Source organism: Trichophyton verrucosum, assembly GCF_000151505.1.
Source record: "Trichophyton verrucosum HKI 0517 chromosome Unknown contig00064_1.f1.exp, whole genome shotgun sequence".
Lineage (NCBI taxonomy): Eukaryota > Fungi > Ascomycota > Eurotiomycetes > Onygenales > Arthrodermataceae > Trichophyton > Trichophyton verrucosum.
Window position 1 is genome coordinate 1 of NW_003315596.1, and position 10,235 is coordinate 10,235.

Consider the following 10,235-nt stretch of genomic DNA (forward strand, 5'->3'; position numbering starts at 1 on the left):
GGCCGGTGCTCATACATGACTTGCAGACTTCCAACGTGTTGCTGCATGCCTTCCATACCAATAAATATATAATTTTACCCTTGCTGTTCTAATTTCTTCGGTCCTTGCGTCAAGAAACGGGCCCAGGCTTAGTGATCAGCATCCTGACAATATCTACCAGGTATTTCACACCTTCGCAAGAACGGCTGATTCTCTCCCCAACACACTTTACTCCCCGGGGAGAAGAAGGCCCTGGGATTCAAATCTTTGGGTGTCACCTACTGAGGGACAGCCTTTCTGCGACACTAATCTAACCAGCCAATAGTCAGCAACATAACTATATAGCAACTGGACCGGATACTGCACGATATAGGGGGAATCAGCTTCCAAAGAATGCCATCACACTCAAAACAGTGGTAATGGACCCTCGCAACGTCCCAATCCCCAGCTTCCCGACTCCTGTCGTGGATGGAGATGATGTCCTGTATGCGCTTCAGAGACGTCAACAGGCATGGGCGTTTCCGAGGCAAAGTGACGCCCCTCCAAGTTTCAGCCAACTGCATCTGCAACAGCAACAGCAGCCGGAAGAGCAGCTTTCCCATTTCTCTGCTGCCCGCCAGCCATTCTCTCTTTCCTCTATCCACCCCCCTATCCAGGCCACTCCCGCCCTGGAACCTCCAACTCCGCCGCGACGACAATCAGTAGCTCAGTTACCTCCGAAGCGGTCAACCATAGCTCAAGGAAGGAGAGATTCGACAAAGGGTACTGGATCAAACTATACGCTGGCATGTCTTAATTGCCGCTCCAAGAAGATAAAGTGCCTGCTCGAAGAGGGAGGCTGCAAGAAATGCAAGAAACTTGGAATCCCTTGTCCAGGCCCGGAGGTGGACGAACGCAAGCGCCCCTCTTCAAAGAGACACATTCGCGAGTTACACCAACGCATCCACGACTTAGAAGCTGCTCTGAAGCAGAGCGAGGCCCTACGCAAAGCTCAGGCGCAAAATTTCCATACAATTCGCGGGATTGCGCAGTTCTCACCACCGGAATCTCCGGTATCCCTGCTCCGGCAGAAGGTGCCGGACAACATCATTGCGCGCCTTTGCGATGGGCGATACCAGCTAAATTATGACTCTAACGGACAGCTGCGATATTTCGGTCCAACCTCCAGTTTACACCTGACCGACACGGTGGCAACATCTATCGTTCGGTCATGGGGAGAATACCCAACTACTAACCCCAAGATTGAGGTTTGCGAGATGGATGCCGAAACCCAAGAGTACTTGCTGAATCTTTATTGGAAGTTTCAACACACCGAGCTTCAAGTCCTTCATAAAGACGCATTTCTTCGTGATATGGCAACGGGTCAGACAAAGTTTTACAGCAAGGCGCTTTTGTACTGTATCATGGCTTGTGCCGCTCGCATTTCACATAGGCCTGAGATCCGTGCGATGGTACTGACGCCCGGACTCTCGGCATCTGATGAACTCCCACCTCTATTCGCTGCTGCATCGAAACTTGTGAACGAGGAGTTGAAAAACCCGCAAATCACAACCATCCAGTGTTTGTTACTGTTATCAGTGATTTATTGCGCCTTCTCCCAAGACACAAAAGGCTGGGTTTTGACAGGTATGTTTTCTTGTCGATGACAGGGGACACAGAGGATAAATGGTTTAACTGATGACCCGCTTTCAGGGACTGCATGCCGATTGGCTATAGATTTGGGCTTACATCGTGATTGCTCGTCATTCACAGACAAGTTCTCCCCAATGGACATCGAGGCACGCTCGATTGCATTTTGGGGTTGCGTCATATTCGACAGGTAAACCCCCTGCATTATTGACGTACTTGTTATAATTCTAGCATGCTAACGTTCTTTATGCAGGCTGTGGTCGCTCTACCTTGGCCGCCAGTATTGTTTACGGCTTGACGGAGAAGTCACAGTACCTCGACCAGCTGCGACGGCAGCTGTGAGCGGGATGATAGCAACATGGGAAGCCCGATTAGCCGATGCATGGAGCAGCTTGCTCGAAATCGTCGGATTCATCTGTGAAGCTTTGTAAGTACCTGCTAGCCAACTATTCCAGTTTCCCCTTAAAAAACAAGGGGCTAACTGAACCGACCAGAAATCAAAATAAGTGTACTATGAATCGGGTCAACGAGCTGGGTGACCGGCTCAAGAGGTGGTACAGCGGGCTTGACCCGTCACTGCAATATCAAAGTAATTCACCGCCCTCAGTCTCAGTTATGCAGTATGGCGCCCTTTCCCCCGATCCACTTGTCGGGCGATAAGTTCACATACTAACTGGTTGTAGCATGCAATATTGTGCCGCGGTCATCTTACTATATCGGCCTCTCGCGAATTTTGGCGTAGAAGCCTCGGAAAGAAGCGACTACTCACCCCAATTCCGCCTCATCTGTGTGAAACATGCCATGGATGCCACTCGATACATGGAAGACTACCGAGCCAACTACGGCAACGCAACCACCCTCAGCGGTATAAGTCTGCACATAATATCGACTGTCTCAACAACGCTTATAGCCGATATAACAGAGCGACGGCATTCAGATGTCAGCAGGGAATTCCACTGTCTGATAGTATGTGTCCGCACATTACTCGAGCTGGAACAAACCTATCTCGTGGCTTTGCAAGTCCGAAAAGTGATTGAGGTGGTCATTCGGATATGTAACCTTGAAAACCACGAGTTACAGGTTGCTTCCTTACTACCTGAGGGCCTCCATATCGGAGCTTCGTATACACCTACACCATCTGCTGGTCAGACGGAAAGCTCTCAAGATGAAGACACCAGAGACACAAAACAAGAACCAGACTCGAGTCTCATACTACAACGATTCCGTGGAGCCGCTCCACAACCACCCATCACCACTGATACGATGCCAATGCCAGAACAGCCCTATCTGGACATGACGTATAACCCCTTTCCGCTTCTTGATGGGATGCAAGTACATCCTCATCCGTCGACGATGCCGGGGGATATACATGCCACGTACCCATGTACCCAATAATTGTTACGTTCTAACGAGCATTCAAAAACCATGTTACTGTTTTTTCTCTTATACCTTATAGTGTATTGACGGGAGGGTGCGTTTTGAGGCGTTTAATAAGCGAGTTGGATAGCATGTCGGAGGACTTCTTTTTATTATTCTTTCACCTACCACACCCCCATCTACCCATCCATCCATCCATCCAATCTGGCGGTTAGCGACCAACCTACGAGAAAAATGCCATATACATTGTTTCTAATTAATTATTGAGCTAGATTCTTGTTTTATAGTTCTCTATATTCTTTTTTCTCTTTTCTTTGTCTCTCTACCCTAACGACAGATATATACGGGAGTATAACCGACTGTTTTTCCTTTCCTTTTTCTTTCTTTTCTTTCTTTTTCTTTTACACGGGAGGCGTTGTGATTTCTAATAAATAATACCCCCCTTCGCATCAGGCTGTAAATATAGCAGTTAATCAAAATCACAAGTCCTCAAGACAAGACAAAGCCAAGATTCCTCTGACCCTAATATCGTAGAGCCTGATGATATTGCGTACCAAGCCTTCTTGATAACGCCATCCATCCCGTCATACGATGTTATTAGACCGACAGGGGGGTGCGGCTGTGACAGCAGCACGGACGAAGCGGAGATGGATTAAAGTGCCGTCACCCTTGAAGCAGTTGTTAAAACGGCCACGGGATGGCTTCCTTCAGAGCTTTGCTGGATCGACGATGCACATGAACAAGGCTGAAATGGCCAAATGGCATTTGCAGCCGGTGTAACTGGCTCGGTTTAGAGAGATCGAATTTTATATTGACCGATTTGGCTCAGACTGAAGCTCCAGGGCTGCCAAAAACCCTGTCCCAGTGCCATCCTTTGGACTTATTTCATAGAGACTAGGTATGGGCCCCGAAGACAGGCCGTCTCTCTCAGTTATCAGCTTCCTGTTACCGAGCTAAGATGCCATGGCTGCTCTTTTCCCCTGAGCGAGATGTCCTTGGACCATGGGTGTGTTATCACTGGGTATCATCTTCAAAAATAAATATATAAAGAAAGAAAAAGGCAGCAAGATTTAAGTAGTCTTAGCATACTCCGTATATCGTGGGATGAAGCTGTTGACGACGATGTTGACGTCGCTGCTGGCGGTCGTTGTCGCGATGTGGCTTGACCCCGGATTTCCCTCTGCCATCCCTGCAAGTTAACCTTAGTTGCGGCCGGACAAAAAAGGCCAAACACACAAATCACCAAAACGTGGTCACTTTACACCGACGACTACACAACAACTCCCCCCCGGCTTCACTCCCCCTAGAAGCTCTACCTCGACTCAGCGAGCGTCTGCTTTGCTTCTTTTCCCTAGACTTATTGTTATCCTATTTGAATAAAAAGAAAAAAAAAAACAAGCCACTGCTCGCCAGCTATTTTCTCCCCCCGCACACGCCACACAATGCCTCTTTTGGAAGCCCGAGTCAAGAGCGTCTTGTCAGGGGACACAGTGGTGCTCACCCACGTCTCGAATCCAGCCCAGGAACGCGTCTTGAGCCTGGCCTATGTCTCTGCTCCGAGGCTGAAGCGAGAAGGGGACGAGGTGAGCTCTTCGTTTTGCTGTTAATTTACCAGCAAGCTGTTGTTGAATATGCTAGCTGCAACACACCTAGACAAGCTACAGAACTACGCCTCTTCCCTATACATAATCTATTTCAAGACCGGCTGCTGATCAAATATTGTTTCCCACTAGCCGTTTGCGTTCCAATCTCGGGAATTCTTGCGTGAGCTCCTCGTCGGCAAGGTAGTACAGTTCCAGGTTCTGTATGCCATCCCCACCGGCGCCAAAAGGGAGTACGGAATCGTGAAGGTCCCCGGTGCCAATGGCAAGGAGTTACCTGAGCTCTGTGTCTCCGAAGGCTGGGCCAAGGTTCGAGAAGATGCTGGCAGAAGAGACGAGAGCGAGGATGCAGCGGTGCTGCTGAACAGCCTGAGGGAGCTCGAGTCTCGTGCCAAGTCGGAGTCCAAGGGTGTCTGGGCGGGAGACGACAAGATTGACATGGCATATGAGGTGAAAGATCCACAGGAGCTGCTTGAGGGCTTGAAGGGGACGCCAATTGATTCCGTGGTGGAAAAGGTCCTGAGCGGTGACAGGTTCCTGATTCGGCTGCTTATCTCTCCCAAGAAACATGTGCAGACACTGGTGGTTGCAGCTGGCATTCGTGCTCCAGCTACCAAGCGGGTGAACCCGTCTGATGGATCAGAGCAACCGGGCGAGCCATATGGTGACCAGGCACAGATGTTCGTTGAAATGAGACTTTTGCAAAGAAAGGTCAAGGTCACATTACTCGGACTGACGCCTCAGAACCAGCTCGTGGGTACCGTTCTACATCCTGTTGGAAATATTGCCAAGTTCCTTCTGGAGGCTGGCCTCGCAAGATGTGCGGACCATCATTCTACGCTGCTAGGAGCAGATATGGCTATCCTTAGACAGGCAGAGAAGTCTGCCAAGGATGCTCGCAAGGGGCTATTTACTAGCCACGTTGCTCCCAAAGCTGCCGCTGCGGCTGCAGATACTGATCTAGTGGTTAGCAGGATACTGAACGCGGATACTATATTCCTGAGAAACAAGGCCGGGGTTGAGAAGAAGATAAGTTTGAGCAGTATTAGACAGCCAAAGCCATCAGACCCCAAGCAGGCGCCATTTGGAGCAGATGCCAAAGAGTTTCTCCGGAAGAAGCTCATTGGCAAGCACGTCAAAGTCACCATCAACGGAAAGAAGCCTGCGTCTGAAGGATTTGAGGAACGAGAGGTTGGTACTGTTTTGGTAGGCAATGCCAATGTGGCCGTCAGTCTGGTAGAGGCCGGTTATGCGTCCGTCATCCGTCACCGTAGGGACGACGATGACCGATCCCCCGACTATGATGCTCTCCTGCTCGCTGAAGAAAAGGCACAGAAGGAGGAGAAAGGCATGTGGTCTCCCAAGCCTCCCAAGGTCAAGCAATTCCAGGATTACTCCGAGAGCGTCCAGAAGGCCAAGATGGAATGCTCTGTCCTTCAGAGACAAAAGAAGGTCTCTGGCGTGGTAGACTTTGTCAAGTCTGGATCGCGTTTCACTGTCCTGATACCACGAGACAATGCTAAGCTCACCTTTGTCCTTTCTGGAATCCGGGCGCCCAAGTCTGCAAGGAACGCTAATGAGAAGTCCGAGCCCTTCGGGCAGGAGGCCCACGACTTTGCTAACCGTAGATGCATGCAGAGAGACGTTGAGATTGATGTTGAGACTATTGACAAGGTTGGTGGCTTTATCGGAACCCTCTACGTCAACAGGGAGAACTTTGCCAAGTTGCTAGTGGAGGAAGGTCTTGCAACAGTCCACGCCTACTCCGCCGAGCAGTCTGGCCATGGAATGGAACTATTTGCAGCCGAGAAGAAGGCAAAGGAGGCCAGAAAGGGTCTCTGGCGCGACTGGGATCCCAGCCAGGATGCGGAGGATGATGAAGGCGCTCCAGCACCCGCTGGTGGTGCCGCTGGAACTAGTACAGAGGCACCCGCGCGAGGGAGAGACTACCGTGACGTGATGCTCACCCACGTTGATGAGGATGGCAAGTTGAAACTACAGCAGATCGGAGCCGGCACCACCGGTCTCACAGAGCTGATGGACTCTTTCCGAGCGTTCCACATTAACAAGGCCAACGACAAGCCCCTTGATGGCCCACCCAAGGCTGGAGAGCTGGTTGCCGCTCGATTCTCGGAGGATAACGAGTGGTACCGTGCTAAGGTCCGGCGCAACGACCGAGAAGCTAAGGCGTCCGATGTCGTGTATATTGACTACGGCAACTCGGAGAGGGTCCCATGGTCCAGACTACGGCCGCTTGCTCCCCAGTTCTCCCAGCAGAAGCTGAAGCCACAGGCTGTTGATGCGGCTATGTCTTTCCTGCAGTTCCCTACCTCCCCGGAGTACCTCAAGGACGCCATACACTTCCTGGCCAGCCAGACGGTCGACCGGGAGCTGGTAGCCAACGTCGACCACACCGCTGATGGTGTCCTATACGTCACTCTGTTGGATGCCTCTGCCTCTCAGAACCTGGAGCAGAGCATCAACGCCGAGGTGGTGCGTGAGGGTCTGGCGATGGTCCCTCGCAAGCTGAAGCCGTGGGAGCGCGCATGCAGCGATACGCTGGCCAACCTTCGCAAGCTGGAGGACGAAGCAAAGCAGGAGAGAAGAGGAATGTGGGAATACGGTGACATCACTGAGGATTAAATCAGTAATTGTCTTTTTTATTCACACACATATATATATATACATCTATTGCAGAGTCGCTGGAAAAGGGGTATCAAAAACTATATCTAACTGCATAGCGAGAATGAAGTCAGAACATATAATACTTCTCCGAACTCCTCCGTATGCACTCTCTCCATAGTTCTATCATAGTTCCATAGCCCTCCCGAGTCTACTAGGAGCTCCCCTCCAGCCTGGCCGGGCTTTGTGGCGTCGGCGTTGTGATAGCTAGCCCCTGATCCCAGGACCAGCATCCAACCCCGGGGGACACTGCAGGCCAGCCGTCCCTGGCGATGACTCTGCCTCCCGCGTCGTATAGCTCTCGACGGAGCCCATCCTCTGCCCACCGGCTACCCGCTCGCCAGCTACCTGACCAGCCTGATTCAACCCAACCGTGGATCCCAGCCTCAACCCTAGAGGTCAAGTTACATAAGGCGCTGAAGCCGTGGCTTCCGGACGAAAAAAGAGCCGTCGGTACCAGCAGACTTGCGACTCCGAGATTCTTCTCTCTCTCCTCTCTCTCTCTTTCTCTCTCTCTTTCGCATACTTAAATGACCGGCATCGCGAATCCCTGACCCGACCGGCCCTGTCTGACTGTCTCTCTGTCCGCCTGTGCAGTCTGTTTCCTCTGTCTGGCTTGTACCGCCAGCCGCTGTCGAACCCGCCCTAACCTATAGTTATCACCCAAGAGCTATAATAATAACTACACCAGCAATGTCCCTCGAAGACACGACAAACACGGCCAAGCAGGCGCCGCAGCTCGACAAGCAGGAAACCAACCAGTCGACGGCGAGTGCTGGCGCGTCCGATCCCCTGTCCGGCCATCTGAACCATCTGTCCGAGAAGCAGGTGGAGGCTCTCGAGGCCTTTAAGCAGCAGTGCGTAGAGCGCAACATATATACGCCGGCCAAGGACGGCCAGGCGGCGAGCCACGACGACTCGACTTTGCTGTACGTTCATACGTTCAATCTACAAGCAGAATGAAACGGGGGCATGGCTAACAGTTGTCTAGACGGTTCCTCCGAGCTCGCAGGTTCGATGTTAACGGCGCCCTGGGCCAGTTCCAGGCGACGGAGGACTGGCGGAGGGACAACGAGATCAATAAGCTGTACGAGAACTTCGACGTAGACTCGTACGAAGAAGCTCGCAAAGTGGTCAGTTAACTACTACTACTACTACTACTACTACTACTACTACGGGTGTCTTTCCTTTCGTGGGACCGACAGAGACTGATGTATATTTACATGGCATTGGGTCAACAGTATCCGCAATGGACCGGACGACGAGATCGCAGAGGCATACCGATCTATGTCTACACCATCAAGGACCTAAATAGCAAGAACATGACGGCCTACTCCTCGTCTGCGGCCACTACTGCTACCTCAGCGACGCATACCTCGTCGAAGGTGCCGGCGCGTCTGCTGCGTCTCTTTGCGCTGTACGAGAACATGGTTCGGTTCGTGCTGCCGCTGAGCTCACGCCTGAGCCGGCCAAACCCAGAGGTGCCTATAGTTAATACCACGAATATTGTTGATATAACCGGCGTTGGCCTGAAGCAGTTTTGGAATTTGAAGGGTCATATGCAGGATGCAAGTACCTTGGCCACTGCACATTATCCCGAGACCCTTGATAGAATATTTGTAAGTCTGTTCACCTGACGGTTGGTATACGAGATGCCCTGTTTGCTAACCACCACTGCTACTGCTTCTACTAGATTATTGGCGCTCCAGTCTTCTTCCCCACGGTCTGGGGCTGGATAAAGCGCTGGTTTGACCCCGGCACAACGTCCAAGATATTCATACTCACTGCCGCCGAGGTGCAGAAGACGCTCTCATCGTTTATGGATGAAGAGAATATCCCGAAGCGGTACGGAGGCAAGCTTGACTGGGACTTTGGCGACATGCCGAACCTGGATGAAGAAGCGAGAGCCCTCGTTGGCTCCATGGAGCGAGTCGGCCAGTACGCCGACCAGCCGGAGGACAGCGAAGGGGCCGCACAGGATGTAGCAACCAGAAAGGCCAACTTTGTCAAGGGCCCAGTTGTGATCCACGACGACAAGATAGATATCTACGGCAGCGTCAAGGGGGAGACCAGACGGAAGACCCTCCCGCTACCCGTCAGCCTGAACGAGAAGCAAAACACCGAACCTACGGAACAGACACAGGAGTCCGGCGGGACCTCTGATGATGCCACCACTGTCGAGCTGTCCAAAGACCTAGAGAAGGCCGCTCTGTCTCGTAGTGAGAATGAACCCCCAACCGCCAGCGTTGCTGCTCATGCGTGAACCCGAGCGAGCCGTCCGCTGGTCTTCTCCCTTTTTGCTGTCTACACGGGCATCCCCCATCCGTCTATAAATATTAATGATCTCCATTCCATTCCACTCCTCCCCCCCTTTATGTGTCCCCCGGAAAGAGAAATACCCCCACTGCTTTGCTCTTCCGGAACATGGTACGGATGTCCGTTTGTACCTACATCTAGCGTTTCGTTGGGCTATTGTCTGCGTGTGTATATACCTTCTATACTACTATATACATGAATTGGTCGGCATATCTCCCCCCCCCCTCCCCTCCCACCCACTCCCAGAGCCTATGTCCGCTTCATAGACCAGCAACTAGATAAGACGAATAATAGGGGGCTTCATTCAGGTCTGGGGGAGCCAAAAAGCAATTCCACTCGCCGATGTTTTCTTTTGCTGCTGGTCGGGATGAAAATGACCCCAAAAATCAATGTGATTAAATAGATTAAAAAAATAAATAAAAAATGAAATAAAAAAATATGAAATAAAATACGAAAAAAAAAAAAAAAAAATTCCCTTTTTATTACCCGGCAAAAGCGAAGATGACCAGTTCCTCCTCCTGTCTCTTTCTTCTTATTATCCTATTATTCTCTGCTGTGATCCTGGCCAGGGATTTTTGCCTTTTTGTCGCAGGAAGAAAAAAAGCGATTTTTTTTTTTTTTCTTTTATTTTTTTTTTTATTTTTTATTTCT

At 51.1% G+C, this 10,235-nt stretch overlaps 4 protein-coding genes across 4 annotated transcripts; all 4 read left to right on the forward strand.

Moving 5' to 3' along the window:
* Positions 1 to 362: 362 nt before the first annotated feature.
* TRV_00661 (fungal specific transcription factor, putative) lies at positions 363 to 2,039 on the forward strand (the record flags this gene model as incomplete). Its single annotated transcript, XM_003025118.1, has 3 exons — positions 363 to 1,605; positions 1,696 to 1,798; positions 1,862 to 2,039. Coding segments are annotated over 3 exons (1,524 nt in total), but the record flags the coding sequence as incomplete, so codon positions are not given.
* A 253-nt stretch (positions 2,040 to 2,292) lies between these two features.
* TRV_00662 (uncharacterized protein) lies at positions 2,293 to 3,003 on the forward strand (the record flags this gene model as incomplete). Its single annotated transcript, XM_003025119.1, has 1 exon — positions 2,293 to 3,003. The coding sequence occupies one exon, from the start codon at positions 2,293 to 2,295 to the stop codon at positions 3,001 to 3,003; it is 711 nt and encodes a 236-aa protein (XP_003025165.1).
* Positions 3,004 to 4,427: 1,424 nt separating this feature from the next.
* Positions 4,428 to 7,229, forward strand: TRV_00663 (uncharacterized protein; the record flags this gene model as incomplete). Its single annotated transcript, XM_003025120.1, has 2 exons — positions 4,428 to 4,568; positions 4,719 to 7,229. 2 exons carry the CDS (start codon positions 4,428 to 4,430, stop codon positions 7,227 to 7,229), a joined length of 2,652 nt encoding a protein of 883 aa, XP_003025166.1.
* Positions 7,230 to 7,961: 732 nt separating this feature from the next.
* On the forward strand, positions 7,962 to 9,531 carry TRV_00664 (uncharacterized protein; the record flags this gene model as incomplete). The annotated part of the gene is made up of 4 exons (XM_003025121.1): positions 7,962 to 8,197; positions 8,260 to 8,401; positions 8,510 to 8,887; positions 8,962 to 9,531. 4 exons carry the CDS (start codon positions 7,962 to 7,964, stop codon positions 9,529 to 9,531), a joined length of 1,326 nt encoding a protein of 441 aa, XP_003025167.1.
* Positions 9,532 to 10,235: the final 704 nt, after the last annotated feature.